Source organism: Pipistrellus hanaki, assembly GCF_964339955.1.
Source record: "Pipistrellus hanaki genome assembly, chromosome: 12".
Classification (NCBI taxonomy): Eukaryota; Metazoa; Chordata; class Mammalia; order Chiroptera; family Vespertilionidae; genus Pipistrellus; species Pipistrellus hanaki.
In genome coordinates this window covers 5919950-5944870 of record NC_140514.1, presented here as the reverse complement: position 1 = coordinate 5944870, position 24921 = coordinate 5919950, and the positions used below count along the sequence as shown (strand labels likewise).

The window sequence follows — 24921 nt, the reverse complement described above, 5'->3', positions numbered from 1 at the left end:
CATCCCCAGTGGGGCGTGTGCAGGAGGCAGCTGATCGATGTTTCTCTCTCATCGATGTTTCCGGCTCTCTCTCCCTCGCTCTTCCTCTCTGTAAAAAATCAATAAAATATATTAAAAAAAAAATAAAATTATAAAAATTAAAAAACAAAAACAAAAAACCAGGGCGCGGTGCCGTTGGGGGGCCTGGCTGTCAGTGCTCAGATGGAGGATTGGGGCTTGAGATGGGGATGCAGGCCGCTGCGGGGAGGGTGCGGAGAAGCCAGGGACTCAGGCGGGTTGTGGTCCGGAACCGCCTAACCCAGGACCCAGGAATGTTTAATCCGTCAGGAGAGACCCCGCAGACTGCCCGAGAGGCCCGAGGCTCCCAGTCCGGCTGCAGAGGCGGCCTGGAGCGGTGGGTGGGGAAGACTCTGCCGTTGGCCTCCAGGCTCAGCGGGTCCGGAGGTCGTTTGGCACCATTTCTCCTCCGCACAGAGTGCAGGCAGGGCCAGGCGGCTCTTCCCGCTTCTCTCGGGGCCCTTGGCGCTCCGCCCGCCCCCGCCGGCCTTCCAGAGCCTTCTGCACCAGGCGCCTGAGGCGGATGGAGACACTGAGGCCCAGCTCAGGGAACCACCACCACCAGGAGCTCAGCGGCTGCCCCTTCAGCAGGCCGGAGGCGATCCCCTGGACACCAAGCCCTGCGTTTTCCTTTTGTGCTCCGAGGATCAAGAGAGGACACCGCGGAAACCGGTTTGGATCAGTGGATGGAGCGTAGGCCTGCGGACTGAAAGGTCCCAGGTTTGATTCCGGTCAAGGGCGTGTACCTTGGTTGCAGGCACATCCCCAGCAGGGGGTGTGCAAGAGGCAGCTGATCGATGTCTCTCATTGATGTTTCTAGCTCTCTATCCCTCTCTCTTCCTCTCTGTAAAAAATCAATAATATATATATATATACATATACATATACATATACATATACATATACATATATATATATATATATATATATATATATATATATATATATATATATGAGAGAGAGAGAGAGAGAGAGAGAGGGGATACCGTCTTCCATAGAAAGATCTGAAAACTCCTTCCCCCCCTCCCCTTTCTCACCACCCCTCCTGAGCTTCCAACTTGCTAGGTGCAGGCAGGACGCAAGCCCCTGGGGCACCTGCGCTGGGAGGGAGGGAGGTCGCGGGGGACCACCTGCGGTCGGACAAATGCGGGGGGACCCGTCGGTTAAGGCCCCCTCCCTCGGGATCCAGCACGGCGGCCCGAAGCGCTCCCCCGGGACCGGGGAGGACACATCGCTGGAGGCGCCCGTGTCCGCCCAGAGGGCGCTGCAGCCCGGCGGCCGGCGGGCGGGTCCGGGGCGGGGCGGGGGGCGGGGGCCGGCGCGCTGGGGGCGGGGGTCTGGCTTTCTCGCCGGGCCCGGGCCTGTGGGTTTATTCTAAGGCGGAGCTCGGCGGAGAGGGGCAGGCGCCAGCGAGCCGGGCCGCGTGGGGAGGGATCGGGCGGAGAGCGGACTGCGGCCGGCGGACCCCGCGCCGCGCCCGGACGGACAGCCGCACGCGGGGCAGCGCCCGCGGGAGCCGAGCGCAGCGCAGCCCCGATCCGGCCCGGCCCCGCCGCGCCCGCCGCCGGCCCGAGCCCCGCGCAGCCCCGATCCGGCCCGGCCGAGCCCGCCGCCCCGGCCCGCCGCCCCCGCCCGGCCCGGCCCCGCCGGCAGCATGGGGCGCGCGGCGCTCTGGCTGGCGCTGTGCGCGCTGGCGCTGCGCCTGCCGCCCGGCCTCCCGGTGAGTGCGGCCGCGGGCGGGAGGGCGCGGGAGCCGGGCTGGCGGACCCGCCGGTGCCGGCGGCACGTGGAGGGGGAGGGGAGCCGTGGACTTAGCTGCTTCCCGCGCTGGCCGGGCGACGGGGGCCCCGAGACCCGGGCTCCCGCCCGGTCCCCTCCGCCGTCGGTGGGCGCCGGGTGGGTGGGTCCCGCCGCTCCGGGATCGGGGCTGGAGCGCCCCGCGGAGCGCAGCCTGCTCCGGGCACCCGCCCCTCCTCTCCTCTCCGGCCCCGTCCCCCCGGTCCCCGCCCCTCCTCTCCGGCCCGGTCCCCGTCCCCCCGGTCCATTATGTAAAACGGCACCGGGGTCACCGGCCCCCAGCCCGTCACCCCGGGCGCCGCGGCGGCCGGGCGTCCCACCGGTGACCCGGGAGGGTGCAGCGGCCGCGGCCACACGCCCCTCCCGCAGCCCCTGGTTCCAGCCGGGGACCCGCGGGGCCGGGGAGCGGGGCGGGGAGCGGAGCCCCGGGCGCGGGGCCGGGAGCGGGGCGGGGAGCGGCCGCCCTCCGGGGGCTGTCGGCGGGGAGCGGGGCCGCGCCCGCAGCGGCGGCTCCGGGAAGGTGGCCCCGAGGCGCCGGGAGCCGCGGGCACCAACTTCTGCGCCCAAGTTGTGCGGCCCGCGGGGGGCGCGCCCGCGCTGGGGACGGCGGCTCCGGAGCGGGGGGACCGGCCCGGCGCCCCCTCCCCGGCCCGGCGCCCCCTCCCCCGGCCCGGCGCCCCCTCCCCCGGCCCGGCTTTGTGCCGGGGCCGCGCGCCGGGAAGGGAAGGCGGCCCGGCCGCGGAGGAGCTGGGGAGAGCGGGACGGAGTGGAGCCCGAGGCGGGGGCGGAGGACGCCGGCATCCACCGTCCCAAAGGGGGCCTGGCCCACCAAGAGCACCCGAGGGTCCCCAGAAAGCCATCTCCCGCCCTGGCCGCCCGCCCGCCTTCCCCGCGGGGCGCTTTGTTCTCTCCCGGCCCCGGAGCCCCCGGAGCCGCCCGCCGCGCCGCCCGGACGGGCTGGGACCGGGCGCCGCCAGGTGTCCGCGCCGCCGCCTGCCCGGCCGCCCCCGGGGCAGCGGGAGGGGCGCGGGGCTCCCGCCGGAAGTGGCCGCCCCGCCGCCACATCTGGAGGCTCCACTTCCCGCGGCACCGGAGGCACGTGGGCCGGGAGGAGCACCGGCGGTGGGCCCTTCCCGGGGAGCGCACAGCCCGGGCACGGAGGGCTCGGGCAGGTTACAGGGCCCCCTGGCCCAGGGGGTGATTCCCCAGCGGGTCTGGGAAGCGCCCTCTTGCCTCCCAGGTGGCTGTTGAGGTTGGGAGCATTTGGAGCCCCAGGCGGAGGTCCCTGTGCCTCCTGAATTACTGATGGGCTGGAGTGTGCATGTGCCTGTGTGTGTGTGAGTGTATGCATGTGTGTTTGCATGCCTGTCTCCGTGTGTGTGTGCATGTGTGTTTGCATGCCTGTCTCCGTGTGTGTGAATGTATGCATGTGTGTTTGCATGCCTGTCTCTGTGTGTGTGTGTGTCTGCGTGAATGTATGCATGTGTGTTTGCATGCCTGTCTCCGTGTGTCTCTGTGTGTGTGCATGTGTGTTTGCATGCCTGTCTCTCTGTGTGTGTGCATGTGTGTTTGCATGCCTGTCTCCGTGTGTGTGAGTGTATGCATGTGTGTTTGCATGCCTGTCTCTCTGTGTGTGTGTCTGCGTGAATGTATGCATGTGTGTTTGCATGCCTGTCTCCGTGTGTCTCTGTGTGTGTGCATGTGTGTTTGCATGCCTGTCTCCCTGTGTGTGTGTGTGTGATGGGGGTGGGGGTACCCTATTGGGGGAGCCGTGGCGGCAGATAGGATTTCTGAGCAGGGTCTTCAGTGCTGTCCTGGTCCAGGTTTAAGAATTGGATGTCTGTCTTCTCCTTTGCCGGCCTCTGTGGGCCTCAGCTTGCATCCTGAGTGATAGTGGCCTAGAAACTTTGACACATTCTGGAGACAGGGGGCCCAGTGGGGGCTCGTTGAGTCTCAAGGGAGAAAGGAGGGAGGGAGGCAGGCTCCTTAGAGCTGAGGTGGTGGGAGGGCTTCCTGGAGGCGGTGGTGGGACTGAGACCTGAGACTGAAAGCCCTAAGCTCTGAGGGAAGGCTCTGGCTGGGAGCTCAGGTCTGTCTGTTTAACTGAAGTTCCGTTTGTTTCCTCTTGCCCAGCCCTGCCCTCTTCCTCTCCAGGTTCGGGGAAAGAGGGTGTCTGAGCTGCTGTGTAACACCCTCGCAGAGCTCGCCTCTCCCCGTTTCCCGGGAGAAAGGAGGCTGCGGGGTTTGCCTCACAGGGGAGACGCTGTCCACAGCACCCGGATCTGTGTCTGGGGGTTCGCCTCGGTCCCCGTGGGAAGCAGGTCAGAGCTCCCCCGGGGCCTGTGCGGCAGGGTGTGCTGCCCGGGCACCTGACTGAATGGGCCAGGGGCGGCTGCTCCGGGCCACTCCCCGGAGAAGGGAACAGGTTTGTCTGAAGAGGTTTCTGTGGCCTTTTGTTTCTGCCCTGCAAGGAAAACGGCTGATTCTGGAATGGCTATTGGCTGGTTTTTTGGGTTTTTTTTTCCCCCTCTCGCTCCCTCTCCTCTTTCTTGAAAGGCATAAAATTCCTTTTTGCCTTAATTATGGGGGCTAGTAGAGACAGTTCCCCAGGCGGCCGGGCGGTGGGTGGGGTGCGGGCGGTGCTAACTGCGCCCGCCAGGCCCGCCGCCTTCCCGCGGTGATGTCACTCCTGGCCTGGGCTCCACGCGAGGGTGGGGCGGGTGTGAGCCTCTACCTGCGGCTCATGGTGGGTTCCCATAAAACCTCATTAACCCAGATCGGCGGGGAGGGGGGGGGAGGGGGGAGGGGCCTGGAAAGAATTAGCGAGAAGCTTGGATTCTGGAGTTTTTCCTGGAGGAACCCTTTTCTCCTGCAGCAGAATTCGGGGTTCTGAAACCCCTGGGGACTGGAGTAAGCAGGGCTTTCTCAGGGAGCTGAGAATCCGCGGGACCTTCAGAAGGGCTCTTGCTTTGAGCAGGGCTTCCTGAACTGTGTATTTCCCTTCCTTTGCCAACAGAAGAAGGCTAGCCATCACGGACCCTCACCGCTGCCACTGTCTCTGGTGATCCTGGCGCGGGGAGCTCCGGAGAGTGCCCGGCCCCTGGGCCCGGTGCCCCAGGCTGCCACATGCTGTCCCCTGGCTCCCCCACCTCTGTCTGGATGACCTGGGTGTGTTTGAGGGTAGTTAGCCAGTCTTCCGTTCCATTCTGATTGGCCCTTTCTCCATCCTAAGAAAGGAGTCTGCTGTGGTAAGAGTTAACGCTAAGACCGGAGTTTTCAGCTCGGAGAAAGGGTTTCACCTCTGAGTAATGTTCACGATCTGTGACATGTGGGCCTTGTGCCTTCGGGGACCTCCTCGGGAACCTCTGCCGTGTCCCTGTAGTGCCTGGAATGACAGGCTGTCAAGGGAGTCCTTTCTTTCCTTCCTTCCTTCCTTCCTTCCTTCCTTCCTTCCTTCCTTTCTTTTTTTTAATATATATTTTTTAGAGAGGAAGGGAGAGCGGGGGGAGAGAGAGAGAGAGAGAAACATCAATGATGAGAGAGAATCATTGATCAGCTGCCTCCTGCACACCCTACCGGGGATTAAGCCCACCACCCAGGCATGTGCCCTTGACCGGAATCGAACCCGGGACCCTTCAGTCCACAGGCTGATGCTCTATCCACTGAGCCAAACCAGCTAAGGCTCAGGGGAGTTTCTCAGGGGCTCCTGGTGAACAGATAGGAATGGCCTCTGGGTGGGAGCACCCAAGGACCCCATGCTCCTCTGCCTGGCTTGCGTGGTACGTGATTGCCAGTGACACGTAGCTTGGACCCAGCGGGGCTAACTGGCCACAAATCCCGACTGGCCAAGGCCCCGTCCTTAGCGTGGGCCCGTCTCCCTCCGCCCGGCGTGTCGGTCTGGCCTGCAGTGCGCCAACTTTGCACACCTCACTGTTTGGCAGGCCACACGCAGCTTTGGGCTGAGCGGAGCCCCAGGACCGAGTCTCAACTCTGCCCCTAGTTTACCACATAATCCTGGGTGAGGCACTTCTCCACATCTTGATGTCCCGTGAAAAGCGGGCAGCATACCTGTTCTCCCTGTCCTCATTCTGTCATTTGCGTGTTCGTTTCATAATGGATTGGTGAACGTGTTTGGTAATGAAAGCGCCCGGGGAGAGTTAGCTGTCGGAATAGTTATCCTTAATTGAATACCTGCCATAGAGTGCTCAGGGCTTTTCCGACCGTATGTCATGTTACCCCAAACCTTTAGACTCCTTGTCATTGCCCCATTTTGTGGGTGAAGCCTGTAGAGCCGAGACCCTCCAGGGGGCAGAACCAGGACTGTGTGTGTGTGTGTGTGTGTGTGTGTGCGCGCGTGCATGTGAATATACGTGTGTGTATGTGTGTGTACACGTGACGTGCATGGCATGAATAAATGGATGGGCTGTCAAGTCTTCCCTACGGAGCCCCCCAAATCCCGCACAACCCTCATGGGCTTTTGCGGTTCCATGAAGAGCCCTATGTGTGCGTGGTTTGAATGGAGGGGTCGTTGCAGTGGCCTGAGCCGTGCTTTGGGCAATCCTAGGATTTAGGTAACTTACTGGGTTTGGGTTGGGTCCCTCTGATGGTCACCTAGGGACAGGAAGAGCTCCCCCCGGGAAGTTTAGGTCAGAAAACGGGGACCCCTGAGAGGCGGGCGGGGAGGGGGCACCGGGGCCCAGGGGGTAGGGGAGCATACCGTTCTCTTGTTCAGACGGTGCCCTCAGTCTTGTCCCCAGACACCAGCCAGCCTGCCCTGCCTTTCTCTTGGGCATGGGGGTGGGGGCACATTTGCAGATTAAGCCTGAGAGCCACGCACCATGGCACAGCTGGGCTACCGGAACCCAGGGCTCCTGGCTCCTGTGCTGGCGCCCCCCTCCCGCCCCCCTGCACCCCGGCTCCCATGGCTGGAGCAGACACTCACACCAGGACTTGGCCGTTCAATGACGTCCAGCCCCAGAACCCCGGTGCGTTTACAGAACAAACTATTTTCTGATTTCCTCCTTCTATTCAACAACCAATTTTGGAGTCTTGGGCTGAAAGTCCCCCCCCCCCCCCCCAGGGCCTGCCTACGTGTGTCTGGAGAGAAGGCGAGGGATTAGGGAGTCTGGAGAGAGGGCTTTTGGCGTGGCTCCTGCGCTGGAGCAGGCTCAGCGCCTGTCATTCCTCCAGCTGATCCAGCAGGGGCTGGGCGCTCCCTGGAACCTCTCCCTCTCCGAGCGGCCTTGCGCGCCCCGAGTGCCAGGGAAGGGAGGGCAGGAGGGTGGGTGCCCCTTGACGCAGGAGGCTCGCTTGGGGCGCAGGCTGTAGAGCTTGAGGTCACAAGTCACTTAGGCAACCGTGCCTTCCAGTTCTGAGGGACAAGCGAGCCCCCCCCCCCCCAGCCCAGGAAGGGCTGGCTGTGTCTGTGATGGTGCCTCCTCCTCCTGTCTGTCCTCAGGAAGCTCCGTGGGGCGGGGAGTTGGCACGGAAAGGTCTGCCCGTTCCCAGGCCCGGGCCAGGGGCACCAAATCGGCCCCTCTGGGCTCGGTGCGGTGGGGTCCAGAGCCAGGGTGGCGTGGGGGGCTGGGCTCCCCTGGGAGGTGTCCGGCTGCCTGTGGGTCTGCAGGTTTGGGGACCGCTCCCCGAGGAAGAAGCGGGCAGCGGCAGGTGCGGGCTTGGGGCCGTCGGGGAGGGGAGGCTGGGGGCAGCACCTTCTCCTGGTCACGCTTCCTGTGGGCCCGGGACCTCGTAGGGTTTCAGAGGCCCCCTCCTGCCTCGGGAGCCCCGTGAAGCTCCCTCTCTCCTGGCGTTTATGGCGCTGTGGGCTGCCTAATTATATGGAGAGGCTGCTCTTCCGCTGGCCTGCAGCCCTGGGAAAAACGCTTCCCACGACTCACCTGGGGGCTGCAGCCTCACAGGGCCCTCGTGTGTGTGTGCGTGTGTGTGTGCGTGTGTGTGTGTGTGTGTGTCTGTGTGTGTGTGGAGGGGGGGGGTCTGTGTGTGTGTGAAGGGGAGGTGTGTGTGTGTGTGTGTGTGTGTGTGTGTGTGTGGAGGGGGGGTCTGTGTGTGTGTGTATGTGTCTGTGTGTGTGTGAAGGGGAGGTGTGTGTGTGGAGGGGGGGTCTGTGTGTGTGTGTGTGTGTTTATGTGTGTGTGAAGGGGAGGTGTGTGTGTGGAGGGGGGGTCTGTGTGTGTCTGTGTGTGTGTGTGTGTGTGTGTGGAGGGGGGTGTGTGTGTGCACACAGGGGTGGGATGGAGGGTCCGGCCCGCAGCACGGGTTGCAGCTATGACTGGGCTTTGCCTGGACAGTCCTGACTCGGTTTCCCCCCAGGCTCTCCTGACGATAGGCTGCTGTCCAGAGCTTTTTGGGAAACCTGGTTGTCACCTACCTGCCTGCAACTTCCTTCTCAGAAGCCAGGAGGCTGTCTTACTTCCCTCCGTCCGCTCTGACGGCCTGTGGCTGCAGAGAGACCTTGCTCTGGGGAGGAGGAGGTGGCCTGGGGGGCTGGAGTGGGCTCAGCCGCCTCCACCAGTCTCTGCCTGGGGAGCACCAGCGCCTGAGGGGCGTCTGGGGGGTGATGAGGGCAGGCTGCGTGGAAGAGGGGACTCGGAGCTCAGTGTGGGAACTCGGGTAGACGGGGCCCTGGGCGAGGTCAGGCTGGGGGTGGGGGTCAGGGAGTGTTGTCTGCACACCCAGCACCCTGGCCGCCCGCCCCGGGCCCGCTCATTAGCAGGAGCGGAAGCCACGGCAGGCAGGTTGGGGCAGTGGGGAAGGCAGGTCTGTTTATCGCTCCGCTCATCGGCTGAGTCACGGTGCCAGGCCCACAGGCCTTCTGCAGAGACTCACCCAGCCAGCCTTGACCGGGAGCCCATTGTGTGCTGGCCGTGGGGCGGGGGCACTGCAGGGAGGCGGACCAGGGCTCGGGGGCCTGGCTTCCAGCCCCGGCCCTCCTTCCTGCTGAGGACTGTGCCTGGGCCTCAGTGAGCCCATCTGTGAAAGGGGGAGAGGGGCTGAGAGGCGGAGGTGAGGGCATGCCTTTGGGTGTTCATAGTCCCGTGGCCATGTGACAGGACTGGGGGGGATCTGGGCAAAGCCTGCCTCTGCTCCTGCTGTCCCGGCCAGTTTTGTCTCTAGCATGGGGGCCGTGAGCCCTACCTGGACTGACCAGATCTAAAAGCCCTGGGCAGGCCCTAGCTGGTTTGGCTCAGTGGTTAGAGAGGCGGCCTGCGGACTGTCTGGTCCTAGGTTCGATTCTGGTCTAGTGCATGTATGTACCTTGGTTGCGGGCACATCCCCAGCTGGGTGTGTGTGTGTGTGTGTGTGTGTGTGTGCAGGAGGCAGCTGATCGGTGTTTCTCTCTCTTATCGATGTTTCTAACTTTCTGTCCCTCTTCCTTCCTTTCTGTAAAAAAATCAGTAAAATAGATATAAAAAAATAAGTAAAAGCCCTGGGCAGATGTGGAGGGGTCCTTGCCTGGTCCAGGGGTGCATGTAAGAGAGGGGGGCTGTTACGGGGACCAGTCAGGAGGGTCAGCGTGGCCAGCCCTGCTCTGGGACCACGTGGGTGCCACTGATCTCCAGCCGTGTGGTGGAGAACTGTGCCCCACAGCGATGCTGAATTCACCACCCGTCCTCCTGGGGAGACGGGGTTCTGGGACCCGGCCAGGGAGGAGGGGACATGGGGACCTGGGGAGGGTCTTCTGGGGGGCCGAGGGGAGCTGGGCCACCCCAGCATCTGGCCTGTGCTGGGCAGCAGGAGGCCTCGGGGGCGGGAGGACCTGGACTTCCGTTTCCAGCCCCGGCACCTCATGGCCACGGGAGCCTGGGCCCCCCCCGACCCGCGTGAGGACTGGGCCGTATCGGTGCCATGGTGGGTGCACAGGGCGGCGCTGGCTCATCCCTCCCGTAGCTTCTCGGCACCCCTGCTGCCCGGGAAGCTACTCGGGGCCTGGTGTCCCGTCTCCGGGGAGTGTCCGGGCGGATGTGTGGTCAGGTTCGGGCTCGCCGGGCCCCGGGCTGCGGGTTTGAGGCGCCTCTGACGTCGCTGCAGAGAGAGCCGCTGGGCGCGGTGCCGCCCCCGCTGACCGCATCGCCCGGGATGGGCACGGGGAGGGTCCGGGCAGCAGGGCCTGCTGGGCTTCGGGCCAGGCGGGGAGATCCGGCCACTTGGCTGAGCGAGGTCTTCTCGTCGGCACTGCCCACCGCCCCTTCCCACCCCCACAGGCACTCGGGGGGACGGGCTCGGGGATGGGTCTGGGTGCCGTTGTCCGGGGATGGGCCCGGTGGTTACAAAGCCCTGGGAAGCCGCACCCAGGAAGCCGGCCCCATGTCTTGCAGCGCCGGCTGAGGCGGCCTGGGCTCCGGGATTGTGTGAGGATGCCCTTTCCCTCAGCCCCTGAGGAACAGGAACCTCCTGCTAGACCCCCACCAGGGTCTGCCTCCCTCTGGGGCAGGGACTGGGCTCCTGCAGCCTTGGGGCTGGGCGGGCTGGTGGGACCCAGAACTAGCCGGCTGGCTGGTCTGCCTTGATGAGCCCCACTCGGGGCTGGAGCAGAGCGAGGTGCTGGGAGGGGGCCGGGGGAGGGGGCCGGGGAGAGCACAAGGCTCGGAGTCTGGCCCTCCCGGATCAGTGCCAGGCTCCATCCCTTCCTCCCCGTGTAGTCAGGCATGTTTCCGCGTCTGTCTCTAAGCCTCGGTTTCCTCATCTGTAAGCTGGGGGTTTTTGTGTTCCGTGTGACTCAGAGGAGCTTTTGAAAGGGTTCAGTGAAATGACACACGTGGCGTGATTTGTGGTCCCTGCCTGGGCTCCGGGGGCCAGTTTGGGGGTGAGCTTTGGGGCGAACGCTCCTTGGAGAGAGTCCCTGGAGGGAGCCCCCACCCCGTGGCCATGACCCTGGCCTGGAGTCACCCCGTGTGAATGGCCGCCTGGTCTGACCCCAGTGTGCTGACGTCACAGGGTCTGCAAACCTGGCTCCTGGCAGGCAGACTTTGCCCCCCTCTGTCTGACCTCGGCCCGGGGCTGGCTCCCGACCCCGGGGAGGGGTGTGTAGGCTGGCAGGTGGTGGGAGGCCCAGGAACCCAGACAGCAGGGCACCTGGGGGAGGGGCGGGGGGGGGTTCAGGCTGGCATCCAGAACTGCAGACTGAGGGGTTCCCCCTTCGGACCCCCTCCCTTCTGCACTTTCCTAGGAAAACCTGTCGTCTGTCGCTCAGGCCGGAGAGCACCAGCTCCGCTCTGTGTGGGACCCCCTCCCTCGGGGACACTCTGCCCTGCTGGGCCCCCCGCGGCCTCGGTGCGCCGGCCGCTCTGAGCTGCGCTGTATCCAGAGGCCGGGCCCAGGCCAGCCCGGCGCAGCTCCGGGTGGGGAGGGAGGACAGGCCGTCTGCGCCCGGAGCCGGAGCGAAGGGAACTCCCTGCGCCCCTCGCTGCTGGGCACGGAGCTGGCTGGCGTGCTCCCGCACAGTGCTCTTGGCTCCCCCCGCTTCCCTTTAGCCACCCTTTCCCGCCCTCCACCGCCTGCTCCCCCCAGCACCCGGCTCCAGGACAGCCCCCGCCCCCTCCCCGGAGCTGGTTTCCGCTCCCCCGTGGTGACCCGCACCCCTCAGCCTTTACTCCGAAGGGCACGCGGTGGGGCGATCTGGGTGACGGGGCGCCCCCTCCTCTGAGCGCACGGCTGGGCGCTGCTGGCGGCAGGCGTGTGAGGGCCGCCCGGTCCTGCCTCCCGGGAAACCGGAGAAGAACGCGTTATTTACCGGCGCAGGGAGGCGTCTCTGCAAGCCCCTGTGCCAGCGGGGACAGCCCCGGCCTGGAGGAGCCGGAGATGGATCAGCTGGAGAGCAGTGTCGGGGGCCCTCCCGGTGAGGGTGCGGGGGCAATGGCGTCGGGAGGGTCCTGCACGGAGCCCCCGGCCTTCACTGTCTCGCTAGGCCGCCAGCGCTGGGGCGGGCCGAGGCTCCGGAGGCCTGGCCTGTCCCTGTCCCTGTGGCTGCCGGGTACCATCGCCAGGGCCGCCTTGACTGGGGACCTCCCCTCCGCAGGCTGCCTGGGCCGGGACCCCCTTTGGGAAGCTGAGGTCGACGACTCTGAGTCACTGTGGTGAAGAGCCCCCCGTCCCCACATCCCCCACCTCACTCTCCTGAGTGACCATATTTAAAAAATATATATATATTTTATTGATTTTTCACAGAGAGAGGGAGAGAGAGTTAGAAACATCGATGAGAGAGAAACATCGGTCAGCTGCCTCCTGCACACCCCCCACTGGGGATGTGCCTACAGCCAAGGTACATGCCCCTGACCGGAATCAAACCCAGGACCCTTCAGTCCGCAGGCCGACGCTCTATCCACTGAGCCGCACCGGTGAGGGCCTGAGTGACCATGGTTGTGGGGTGCCACCCTCAGGTGCCCCTCGAGGGCAGGCGAGCCTTGGTTCCCCAGACACAGCTAAGCACCCGGCACGGTGGGCGGCCTGTCGGTGGGGAGAGGGACCCAGGCGATCGATCGCCGGGTTCTCCCAGAACGTGGGCCGGCCACTTTCCCTGCCACTCCCCGTCTGGCTCCCGGGCAGCGCCAGGCCGTGCAGGGCGGCCTTGCTCAACGCCGAGCGGAATGGTTCCAGCGGCCCAGGCCGGCGGGCGGGGAAAGCAGAGGAACTGGTCTTCCCACCCTCAGCGGGCCTGTTCCCGGACAAGTCCCTTCATGAGGGGCCTGGGGGCTCCGGCCGGGTGTGGGCGTCGGGGCCGGCCGGCCCTGGCTGCCAGGATCCCCTCTCAGCACCGCCCCGGCCTCCGGGGTGCCCGGGCCAGCTACAGGAGGCAGGGAAGGGGCTCTGCGACCTTGGCCGTGGGGTTCCCATGTGTAGACCCCGGCGTCCGGTGCCATGAGGGGCGTTCCTGCAGGCGGGTCTGTAAAGCTGAGGATGCTGGATGTGGAGAGAGGAGAGAGCCTGGAGGACGGCTCCTTTGTAATAAACATCCCACAGCAACCTGGGCTTACTCCTCGAGTAATATACCGTGACCTTCTTGTGATATTACGCCCTATATATAAAAAAGTAAAAAATAAAAATAAAGCTAAGGATGGGTGCTGCCCTGCACCCCTGCCCTGCCTTGCCCTGGAATACCCCAGAGCACATGTGTCAAACACAAGGCCCGCGGGCCAAATCCAGCCCGCCAGGCCTTGCAATGTGGCCCGCACCGCGCTGTCATCACTGCACTCCGCTGTCAGTTTATGACATTGTCAGTTTATGACTGTTCAGTAAACCATTCGGCCCGCGATTTAGGCTGGATTTTAGATTTTGGCCCCTTCTCTGATTGAGTTCGACACCCCTACCCCAGAGCATCGAGGTGTGTGTCCAGGTGGCAGTGTGGGGACCGTGGAGGTGGGGTTGTGTGTGTGTGTGTCGGGTGAGGGGCGGGTAGGGGTCCGGTGCCCAGGAGGTAAGACACTCCTCCCAGTGGAAGTGCTCAGGGGGGTTGAGGGGTTTTGGGGGGGGGGGCGGCTAGGGAAGCCTGTCTCAGGGAGGAGGGGAACCTGCCTGCTCCCCAGACCCCTCCCACCCGGGCCAGTCCCATTGCCCCCTCTGCAGGCCCCAGCTTGACTTGGTTCTGGTGGAGAGACACGGAGCTGATAAATAAATGCTGGTGCTGCCCTGAGGCACGGGGGGTGGGGAGTGGGGGGCCCTCCTGGGAGTGTGGGCAGGGGGCAGGTTGAAGGGTCTGGAGGCCACAGCGGAATCTGTGCCTCCTCAGGGGCCTTGCTTGCCTCCTGGCAGCTCCCCGGTTGGGAAAGAAGCCTCGGGAGAGGAGGCGATGGGGCCACTCCCATCGGGACACCCTGAGCCCTGGGCCCTGGGCCTGTCCCGCCCTCTCCCACCCACCCCGGCCTGGCTGTTTGTGGCCAGCTGATCACCCACAGACAGCTCTCTGGCCTCAAGGACAGGAGTTGGGGCCTCTGCACCCAGAGGCCAGCCTGTCGGAGCCCTAGGGCAGTTTTGGGTTTTCCAGCCAGGGTCCGGAGCCAGGGAGGCAGCTGCTGGGGTGGCCCAGCGAGGCAGCAGAGGCTGGGCCTCGGCCTGGGGCGGCCACCGGGGGAGGCCCTCTCCCCGCTGGCAGCCCTGGCTCTGGCCTGTCCCAGAGGCCCTTGCTCCCTTCCCCAACCCTGTTCACAGCCTGGAACACCGGAGGGGGGGCGGGGAGAAGAGAGGGAGGAGGAGGAAGAGGAAGAGGAAAAGGTGGCCATGTTCAGCCCGGCCCAGCAGGATGGAGGCCCAGGCTAGCATCAGGACCGAGGCGTCTTAGTTTCCTGCTTCTTGAGCTGCTGGAATAGGGGTCTGTGCCCCCCAGCGCCACGGTGAGGGCAGCGATGGCCAGCGGACCCCTGAGCCCTGGCGCTGCCTAGGTTAGTGACGGGGCTGAGCGGGTCTTATCCTCACCCGCCCGCCCGGCCGGGGGTCTCAAGGCCTGGCCCTGGCGGCCCCCGTAGGAGGGCTCTCTGTGCCCCAGCCTGCGCGGCCCCCTTTTCCGGGAGCCTCCTGGTGTGGGGGGCCAGGCCCCGGCCATCTCCCCACCCGCCTTTCTCCCCGAAGCCCCTGGAGGCTGCCCCCACAGTGAGGAATTGGGGGCCTGACACAGATCCGAGGCAGGCTCCTCACTCGGCATCGGGAGGCGGAAGGGCGCCTCAGTCGGTTGCGTGGGCTCGGTGGTGCTCCTGAAAGGGCCTGTGGTTTACCCATCGCTGAGTCAGGCCGCAGGGGACGTGCACGTTGGTGACTCAGGGTTTGGGCTGGGAACCACAGGGCTGGGGACCCGCTGGCTGCAGGTGACAGGGTGGTGTGGCGGCCGGGGAGCGGTCACCCCAGAGCTCGAAGCGCCTCGCTCGATTGAACCTCTGAGATGCCCGCTTGGTGCCCTGCCTTGCGACCCTGCCAAGGGGCTTTTGTGCCCAGGGTGCCCTGGGGGAGAACCCGGCCCCGGGGCCCCTCTCTGGCTGGTGTGGGTGCGAGCTGCCGGGACTCGGTGTGCGGCTGCCTCTCGAAGCTGCTTTGCCAGCCTTCCAGCCACAGACTCGCCACCTGCTCTTGGGAGCGGCTGGCCGCTGAGTGATGAAGACTCTGCCCTGGGCAGCTGTGACCCCGCGCTCGTCCGTGCCCTCCCTCTCCACCGCTGGCATCTGGGCTGGCACCTTTGCCCCCCTGCCTCTGGGGCAGGGGCAGGGATTCTTACACAAGGACGCTCTCTGGAGCCACTGGCCGGGTTGAGAAGCTTAGGCAAGTTGCTCTTAAGACAGATGGACCAGCCAGCAGGTGCTTCCTGTGGCTGGCGGGGGGACTGGGGGGTGGGGGGCAGGGATGGCAGGTGCGGACGGCAGGTGCTCCGGAGACCGCGGCGTCGGGCATGGCCTGCTTTCAGACCCTTTCCTGTCTCTGTGACCCCAACTCCCCTGCAGCCAGACCTCAGGCGGGCGGGCCTCCCAGGGTCTGTGCTGAGGGTGGGGGAGGGGCAGCCCGGTCCATGCTTTGAGCAAACTGAGGATGTGGCGGTTTCGGCCTCGGTTTACCACCAGGGTTTGATTTTTTTTTTTTAATATATTTTATTGATTTTGTACAGATAGGAAGAGAGAGAGATAGAGAGTTAGAAACATCGACGAGAGAGAGTCATCGATCAGCTGCCTCTTGCACACCCCCTACTGGGGATATGCCCGCAACCAAGGTACATGCCCTTGACCGGAATCAAACCCGGGACCCTTCAGTCCCCAAGCCGACGCTCTATCCATTGAGCCAAACCGGTTTCAGCCAGGGTTTGATTTTTTTTTTTGTATGAGAAGCTGAGTTCCCTGGGATTTAGAGATGATCACGGGCCCCAGGGAAGGTATGGCTGGCTGGCCTTTCTTCCCGGCCCAGGTGGGTTCCAAGCCGGGCCACCTGTCCATCCCCGAGGAGCCCCACGCCCCGGCCACGGGGCCCCTTGGGAGGCCAGCGTCAGAGGCAGGGCCCCGCACAGGCCACACGTCCTTAGCACAGAGGATACTGCGTGAAACCAGTCTCACCCCAGGCAGCTGGCAGCTGGCGATCCAAGTTCAAACTCACAGTTTCTGCTGATTTCCTCCCCGGGGATCTGAGGCCGCCCTGTCCCGGGAGGCGGCCGCACCAGGGGCCGGAATGGAGGCGGCCACAGAGCCTAACCCGCTCAGGGCTGGGAGCCCGGCCCTGCAGGGAGAGGTGCCCCGGGGCCTGGGAGCGGGTTTCAGTGGAGAAAGTGTTTGCTTAAGAGCTTGTTGTGTAAACAAGATCCACAGAGGGATAAGCCCAGCCGGGCTGAGGAGACAAATTGTTTTCTTTCGGGGATGGGGCAGATCCGGAGCCTGATCTGGTGGGGAGAGGCCTCTTGGGAAACTGCGAGCCTGCTGTGGCTTCTCCCTCCTGCTGTGGCTTCTCCCTCCTGCTGTGGCTTCTCCCTCCGTGTAGGGGAGAGGCTGCGCCTCCCTGGCGTTTGCTGGCCTGGCCTTCGGGTGGGGCCTCCCAGGCTGGCAGGGTAGGTTCCCAGGCTGCTGAGTTCTCTGCGGGCCTCGCTTCGACGTCTGTGAACCAGGGCCTGGCCCACGGCGTCTGCGGGAAGACTCGGTCTCTGGATGGAGCCCTGGCCCCGCCCTACATCCAGCTTCCTCTGGGGGGCGGGGGGGCATTGGCTCACCCCCAGGGCCTCCTCAGCACAGCGGAGGGGCTGAGGGTGGGCAGAGGCCTTGGGCGAGGGGGGACTGGGTCTCAGCGGGTGGGTCCCCCGAAGGCTTGCCCCCACCCCCAGCTGCCCATTGGGAGCAGTCTGCCCTGGGCCTGGCCGGGAGTTTGTTGGGATGGGGGGTCCTCACTCTGAGCCTGCCTTGGGGGGAGGGGCTCTGCGGAGGCGGGACCGGAGTTGGAAGCCTCACTGGGGACAGTAGAGACGGAGATGGGATCAGGGGTGCAGGGGGCGGACAGGGACGCTGCTCGTTGTAGCTGGGCCGGGACAGCTCAGGTCTTTCTGGGGCCAAAGCCCTTGTCCTGGGGGTGCGGGGAGGGACAGTGTGGGTCTTGCACTTTGAAAGGAAGCGCGGTGGTATTTCTAGCCCGGCGGTTTCCGCACGTGTCTGACGCTCCCCCCATGGGGAGCCCCGCCTGGTCCAGCTCCGCCCCAGGCAGCCCGGGAGGCCACACGGCTCGTCTGTCCGGCTCCACTCCAGAGTGAGGCCGGGTGGCCGGGTGGCCGGGTGGCTGTGTGGCCGTGGCGAGCAGGCCCGTTTGCTGGAGCCCAGCCTTCTGACACATCTGCACAGAATCTCCTGTAAACCGCGCCCTCCTGCCCCCTCTTCTCCTGAAACGCTACCCCCCTCCATCTCCCCTCTCCCCAGACAAGCCCCCCGGCCCCATGGCCCCCACCCCGAGCTGGGTTCCGGCAGCCTGCAGCCGGCCAGCCTCTATTAGGTTCTCTGCGGGCATGGCCTCGTTGGATTTCTGCAGTCATCCTGGAATGGACTATTGCCCCATTTTACAGATGGGGAGACTGAGGCTGTAGGAGGGGTTAGCAATGTCCCCAGGACCACTCGCCAGCAGTGGCAAAGGCCGAGGGTTCTCCAAACCTGACCTGTGTGCCGGTTTGCTTCTCTGCCCCTTTTCGGTCCTGGCTCGGATGCTGGGTCCTTTCAAAACAGGGGTGTTTGGGTCAAAGTCTTGTTGCCGAACGGGACACATAGCTCCCCTTCCTGCCAGCTGGCCGCTGGCCCTCCCTTCCCCACCTGCTCTCCTGGAGCCGGTTACTGCGCGTGCCCACTCGGCGTGGGTGCAGTGTCCCACCTCCCTCTGGCCTGCTCCCCGGTCCTGCTGTGGGCCCTGCCTCAGGACCACTGGCACCGACCGCCTCCGGGCCATGCGGGCAGCCTGCCGGGGATGGCTGCTCCCCACAGGGCCCGTTCCAGGGGCCTCCGCGGAGCAGGCCCCTCTGGATCAGCCTCACCTGTTCCCAAGAGGGCCTGACCCAGCCGTGGCCACACCTGCCCCGGCACAGACATCTCAGCGCGTGCCCTCTCTGTCCCCCGCCCGCCTGCCACACGGGCCCCTTGGTGTCGGTATCCTGGTCCCCTGGGGCTGTCTTTCTGGAGCCAGGGCACCGTGTCCTTGTTCCTGGGGGTCCCCGAAAGCCCGTCTTCGACCCCCACGCTTCCTGGCCAGAGGCCCCACGAGCCGTTCTCAGGGTGGGCTGGGCCGGGGGGGGCCCGTGTCCCGGCAACGGCGTCTCTGTCTGCGCTCTGAGGCGTGGGCTCTTTCACCAGCGGAGCTCCGGGGACCCAGGGCCTGGTCCCCTCTCGTGTGCTTCTGCACCCCAACACCTGACACAGGACGGTGTTGTCATAGCGTTAGGAGGTGTGTGTGTGTGTGGGAGTGCGCGCAAAGCCTGCCTAGCGCCGAGGGTCCCGAGACACCCACCAGGCTCCGTCCTGTGCTGTGTGGGAGCAGCCCTGGGCCTGGATGGGAGATGGTTGGGGTGGGTGTGTGGGGGTCAGGCCTTGTGGGACAGGCTAGGGGGGACGGGCTCAGCACCCTGGCAAGCCTCCACTCAGACTCCTTTCCGGTCCCTTTCCAGCAAATGGTGGCTACAAACGTGCCCCCCGAAGACCAGGATGGCTCCGGCGACGACTCTGACAACTTCTCGGGCTCGGGAGCAGGTGAGCGGCAGCAGGCTGTGGGCCAGGCCGGTGGCCAGGCAGCCCCCCGGCTGGGCCCGAGTGGGGATGCCGGGAGGAAGGAGGAAGGATGGGGCTCGAGTCACCAGGAGGAAACATGTATTGACGGACGGACGGATGGATGGTGGTGGGTTCTGCCGACAGACGTGGGCTCCTCCTCTCCTCTCCACTCACTGGCAGCCTTCGGAAGCTTGTCTGACTTCCCCGAGCCTCTGTTTCCTCATCTGTGAAATGGGAATCATGTCCTGACTTCACGGGGCCGCTGGGAACGAGCCGTGAGGCAGCCCAGAGCCTGGTGGGGTGTGTATCTGTACAAACGTCCCCCTGCCTCCCTGAGCTAGCGGGGGCCAGGGAGGCCTCCCGGAGGGGGTGCTGTGGGGCTGGACCTCAGGAGAGAGCTGAGGCCATCCCTGGGGAAAGGGGCCTGGGCGGGGGGGGGGGGGGGGGGGCGGGGGGGGCGCGGGGAGAGAGGGCAGAGGGCTGTGCTCTGCGGGAGCTGGGCCTTTCTGCGGAGAGAGCATGTGTAACGGAGGGGCCAGAGGGGTCTGCACGGGGACCCAGGGCCCTGAGGACACTCCAGCCCGGCAGCGCGCTGCGGCCAGTGCGGGAAGGTTTCTTCCCAGGCGGCCTTGGTGTCTCTTGGCTCCGAGACCAGGCCGTCCTGAGGCACAGGCAGCAGACAGAGGCAGCTCTTTTTTAAAAATTATATTTATACAGAGAGGAAGAGAGAGCGATAGAGAGTTAGAAACATTGATGAGAGAGAATCATTGATCAGCTGGCTCCTGCACACCCCCTACTGGGATGTGCCCGCAACCAAGGTACATGCCCTTGACCGGAATCGAACCCGGGACGATTTCAGTCTGCAGGCTGATGCTCAATCCACTGAGCCACACCGGTTTCGGCTAGAGGCAGCTCTTTTCATTCCCCAGAGTCCAGTTCAGCTTCCGGGGCAGAGCTCCCCGGAGGAAGAGCTGGCTGTGCGAGCCGGGGCACTGGACCCACCCGGGGCCCCCACAGCCTGAGCCTGGCTGGCTTCGGTGTTCTGCGGCCTCCCCCACCCCAACCGGCTCTGCTCTGGCCCCCCAGGCGCTCTGCAGGACTTCGCCGTGTCACAGCCGACCTCCTTCACCTGGAGGGACGTGGGGCTCCTGACCGCCATGCCCAGGGCCCCAGAGCCCACCGGCGACGATACCACGGCCGCCTCCACCTCCATCCTGCCCGCCGGAGCGGGAGAGCAGGAGGAAGACACGGCGCTCCTGGCCCACCTGGAACCGGGCTCTCCCAGCCGGGAACAGACCACCCACCCGCCCAGCGAGACCACGCCGCACCCCACCACCCACCGGGCAGCGCCCGCCAGAGCCACCACTGCCCAGGCGGCTGTCAGCTGGCATCCCGTCAGGGCCATGCAGCCTGACCACCACGAGACCTCGGCCCCCGAGGGCCGTGGCCCGCTCGATCCTCACCCTGCTGACCCTCACACGACCGTCACGGAGGAGAGGGGTCCTTCGGCCACCGAGAGGACTGTCGAGGCCGGGCCTGCCACCCAGGTCCCCAAAGGAGAGGGCTCTGGGGAGGAGGTGAGTGCCGGCCCCTGCGGGCTGTGCTTCCTGGGACGATGGGGGCCCCGTGGGCATAGGGCGTGGGGCGGGGACCGTGGTTGGTGGCCTGGCGTACCCGGCCCGCTGTGCCCTGGGCACTCCCATTCCCCACCACCAAGGCAAGGCCGTGAGGTCCCGCCTCCCCTCGCCCCACGGCTGGAGCGGGAGCGAGCGGGACAGACTAAAGCAGTGCGGCCAGAGGGCAAGAGCCCACCCAGACCGACCACCAGGGCCCCCCAGGCCCCCGCAAGGCCCCTGCTGCGATGGGCCCTTCTCCCGGGGTCATGCGGGTCCGTTAGGGGCGCGGTGGTTGGTTCTCCACCTTCCTGACGCCGCGGCCCTTTAATCCAGCTCCTCACGGGGTGGTGACGCCCAGCCGTAAGATTATCTTCGTTGCGACTTCATCACTGTCATGTTGCTGCTGTTGTGAGTCGTCACGTAAACATCCGTGTTTTCCCGACGGTCTTAGGCTCCACAGCGGCGGTTCTCAACCTGTGGGGCGCCAAGACCATGGGAAAACACAGACATGTGCATGACGATTCATAACAGTAGCGACATGACAGATGTGAAGTAGCAACGAAGATAACTGTATGGTTGGGGGTCACCACCGCATGAGGAGCTGCATGAAAGGCTCGCGGCCTCAGGAAGGTGGAGAGCCACGGCGCGAAAGCGAGCCTATTTTTTTTTTTTTTTAATTTATTGATTATGGTATCACATAATTGTCCTCATCTCCCCATTCCCATTCCCTAAAGCGAGCCTGTTTATTTTCATTTTGAAACTCGGGCTTCATATCCGTGCCCATACCTCCGCCACAGTCCAGTACCATGTGGTGGGAGGGGCCTGGCTTGGAGGTCAAGTTCAGCTAGCTTGGAGGTCAAGTTCAACACCCAACCCCGGACTTATGGGGTTGGGTGTTGTCTGAGTGAGTGGCAGCTGTGACCGGGGAGGCCTGATCCGCTTCTGGCTTTGGACATGGGCCTGGACGCGGCCACCCTGCCTGATCCTGCCCCTGTCCCCCCCCCCCCCCAAAGGACTTCACCTTCGAAGTGTCCGCGGAGAGCACCACTGGGGCTCCCGAGGAGCCAGAGAACCCAAAGGAAGTGGATGGCAGGGCCAACGGGGCCACCGGGGCCTCGCAGGGCCTCCTGGACAGGAAGGAAGTGCTGGGAGGTGAGTGTTCCCTCGGTCGGGCGGTGGGACGGAGGGCAGACGGCTGCTTTGGGGGTGTGGGGTCGGTCTCTGGCCTTGGCGTGGGGGCTGCCCGGAGGGGAGCAGCCGCACTGAGCCGGCCTCTGTCCGCCCCCCAGGGGTCATCGCCGGTGGCCTGGTGGGGCTCATCTGCGCCGTGTGCCTGGTGGGCTTCATGCTGTACCGGATGAAGAAGAAGGACGAGGGCAGCTACTCCCTGGAGGAGCCCAAGCAAGCCAACGGCGGGGCCTACCAGAAGCCCAGCAAGCAGGAGGAGTTCTACGCCTGACAGGAGCCGCCCCCCTCCCTCCGCCGCTCGCCAGGCCCCCTCTGCCTCTTCCGTGAAGAACTGCGGGCCGCCGGCCTCCCTGGCCGCCTCCCCCCCCTCCCGCGCTCCCAGCCCCTCCGGCCGCCTCCCCCCGGAGCGCTGGGCGGGCTGGGGGCTCTCTCCTCCGCTTCTCCGACTGGAGCCTGGGGCGAGGGCTTTCCGCCTCTGACCTCTGCACCCCAGCCAGCGCCTGGCACCTCGCCGCCTGACTCAGTTTCTCCAGCCCGGAGCAGCTCTGGAGAGGGGCGCACCCCTCCGCTGTGGACATGGACGGCCCGCTGGGGGGGCTGAGGGCTGGCGCTCCCGTAGCACTTACCGGGAGAGACCCACCGTCTTGCGTGGCGGGGAGAGGGGCTCGGGGCTTGGTTTTGGGGGGGAGGGCTGACGTAGACACCAACTTGTTTTTGCACAATTCTCCTCTCGTTTCTTTGATCCTAGCCTGGTAGACGTTACTACTTCTGATGTAAGTTGAGCTGGTTTGGGTGCTCCCCCCACCCCGCTTCCCTAATCCACCGTCAGGATGCAGCATCAGGGTTCAGAAGACTTTTCTTTTAAAACTAGGAGAACCAAATCTGGAGGCCGAGTGTATGTGCGGTCTCTGCATTTGCCGCTCACGTGTGCAACCGGGTAGGATGGCTGGCTGGCCCCGTCGGGGGCTGGCCGGCCTCGGCCGCTGCAGGCCGTCACTTCGATGGAGCAGCCTGCCCGGGCCCGGGAGCTCGGCCGGGGGAGGAGCCCATGGGACCAGGGCGGGCGGTGGGGTCCCAGGTGCCGGTGGGCGGGGAATCTCCCGAGGACCCAGCTCTTTCTCTGGCACCATCTCCAGGGACGCTTCCTCTGGGGGGGGTGACCAGAGGCACCCCGGGCACACCTGGCCCCCGAGCCCCTCCCCAGGGCTGGGCTCACCTTCCATGAGCTCCGGTGGCCCTGGCCCGGCTGGGATCCAGAATGCTCCAAGGAGGGATAGTCTTTTGCTTTTGGCAAAACGCTGACTTAATCCCACGGGTTTTCCCCTGTACAGTGGCTTCTCCCGATGTAATAAACTGTAATGTCAGTGGTCACATGAGCGCTGCGGCTGTGCCTCTTCTCTGCTGGCCAGCGGATGTGACACCCTTTTCTCTCACCACCACGATGCTGGGAAACTAAGGGCTCTGTGCCTTCACCCCCCTCCCCCGCCCCCCACCCCCAGCCGCCCCAGGGTGGGACTCCGGGGCCAGAGTCGCCCTGGTTTTGTTTGTTTGTTTGTTTGCTAATATTCTTCTGGAGGTCGGTCGGTTCAGCCAAGGTCACGTACGTTCCGACATACATGTAACGCGTCGCCAAGCTCAAAGCATCGTCTCCTCGGCGGGTCACAGAGCTGCAGCGCCCCCACCACAGCCTGACCCGAGGTCACGGCCACCCAGGCCCGGAGCCCAGGCCGGCCGGCCTCGCAGACGCCTGGGACGGCCCCCCTCACACCTTTGAGGGAGCAGAGGCCCCTGCGGGCTTCTGGGAACCCCCGTACTTGCTTATTTAATCTGACAGCCTTCCAGCCGCTCTGTAGGGGTGACTCGGAGAGACGCACCACCCCAGGAGGGGCGCCCGTGCCCCATGTTCGGCCCCGGGACCTCCTCCTGCCCTGGGACGTGTGGCTGGACGCGGCTCGGGGGTGGGGAAGGGGTCTGCGACCCAGCTCGCCCCTGCGGGCCCTGGGACGGCGCCGGGCCTGTGGCTGGGCTGGCTCGTGTAACCCGAATAAACGGTACTTGTCGATCTGGGCTGCCGTGTGGTCGCGTGTCTTCTTGGGCCTGCGTGTCCTTCCCGGTCGCCTTCCGGGAGGCGTCGCCGGGCGCTGGGCTGTGCGCGGGGCCTGGTGACACAGCACCGGGCCCTCCTGCTCCCACTGCGTCAGCCACCTTCCCTCCCTGGGCTGCCTGCCCTGCTCTCCTTCTAGATCAGGGCTCAGCTTCCAGGATGGGCCCAAAGCTTCTCCCGGGAGAGGCACTGCGTCCTCTGTGCCTCCCGGGCCACACACAGGAGCCCGCGCTGCGCAATTCCCACTCACACCAAGCTCGGGAACAGGCCCAGCGCATGGACGGCCGTGGCAGCCGGGGGAACCCCTGCGGGGGGTGGGGTGGGAGTGGGACTGGGGGTGTGGTATTGTCCGGGCAGGCCCTCGGAGGCACCTTCTCCGAAAGGCGCTCTGGAATGTTCTCCGGCTTGATGGAGGCGGTGATTACCAGGGTGTATGTATAGGTAAATAAACCACCAAGTCATAGACGTACGATGAGTGTACTCTGTATGTTATTCTGTAATAAGAACGCTAAGGGGGTGGGGGGGCAGGGAAGCTTATAAAAGGGTTTCTGAGATGCCAATTAGTTCCTTTAAACGCCACGGCGGTGTTTTCGGCAGGAATGAGGGGGCCCACAGGGCCTGCGTTTTCTTCAGGGTCCCAGAGGGTTCTGATTAATGGCAGGGAGGCCCAGGCAGAGCCTCCTGCAGGGTGTGCTGAGCGGAGCCGCCGCGGCTTCCCTGCTGGGCCTGGCGGGTGGAGGAGCGGCCCCTCCTCAGCCAGGAGGTGGGCACGGCCGGCCGGCAGCCCTCATGACCCTCCTCCTCCAGCGGCAGCCAGACCCCGTCTCCCTCCGGTTCCTGGAACCTGCCCGGCCCGATGGCAGCGTTTCCAGCACTTAAGGCGGGAGCCGAGCCGCTCCTCCACTCCAGGAAAATATTTGCTCAGGGACTTGGCACCCGCAGGAGAGGAAATAAAAGCCACCTTGGAGCCGCGCGGGCTGTCTGTCTGCCCCTCCAGATTGCCTCCGAGGCCGAGGCCTGCCGTCTGGGGCCGGGCCCGGGAATCCCACCCCACACACACAGGCCGGCGCGGGGGCCGAGCCTGGGGTGCCAGCTGTCTGTCTGCGCCTCCAGGTCAGGAGTCACTGTCGGTTCAGAAGCAGATGGAGCCTCCCATGGGCCAGGCACGGCGCTGGGCCCTGAATGCCGGGCCCTGGCTTTGCCTTTTTAAAAAAATACATTTTATCGATTTTTTACAGAGAGGAAGAGAGAGGGATAGAGAGTTAGAAACATCATTCAGCTGCCTCCTGTACAACCCCTACTGGGGATGTGCCCACAACCCAGGTACATGCCCTTGACCGGAATCGAACCTGGGACCCTTCAGTCCACAGGCCGACGCTCTAGCCACTGAGCCAAACCGGTTTCCGCCCCTGGCTTTGCCTTCAAGGCTGTTGTGAAGTAGTGAGGGGGACTG

General features: G+C 65.0%; 1 protein-coding gene across 1 annotated transcript; it reads left to right on the top strand.

The window, feature by feature from the left end:
* Window positions 1-1394: 1394 nt before the first annotated feature.
* On the top strand, window positions 1395-23431 carry SDC1 (syndecan 1). Its single transcript, XM_084900578.1, has 5 exons — window positions 1395-1777; window positions 18461-18542; window positions 19647-20137; window positions 21190-21328; window positions 21466-23431. Exons 1-5 carry the CDS (start codon window positions 1712-1714, stop codon window positions 21633-21635), a joined length of 948 nt encoding a protein of 315 aa, XP_084756704.1. The 5' UTR covers window positions 1395-1711; the 3' UTR covers window positions 21636-23431.
* Window positions 23432-24921: the final 1490 nt, after the last annotated feature.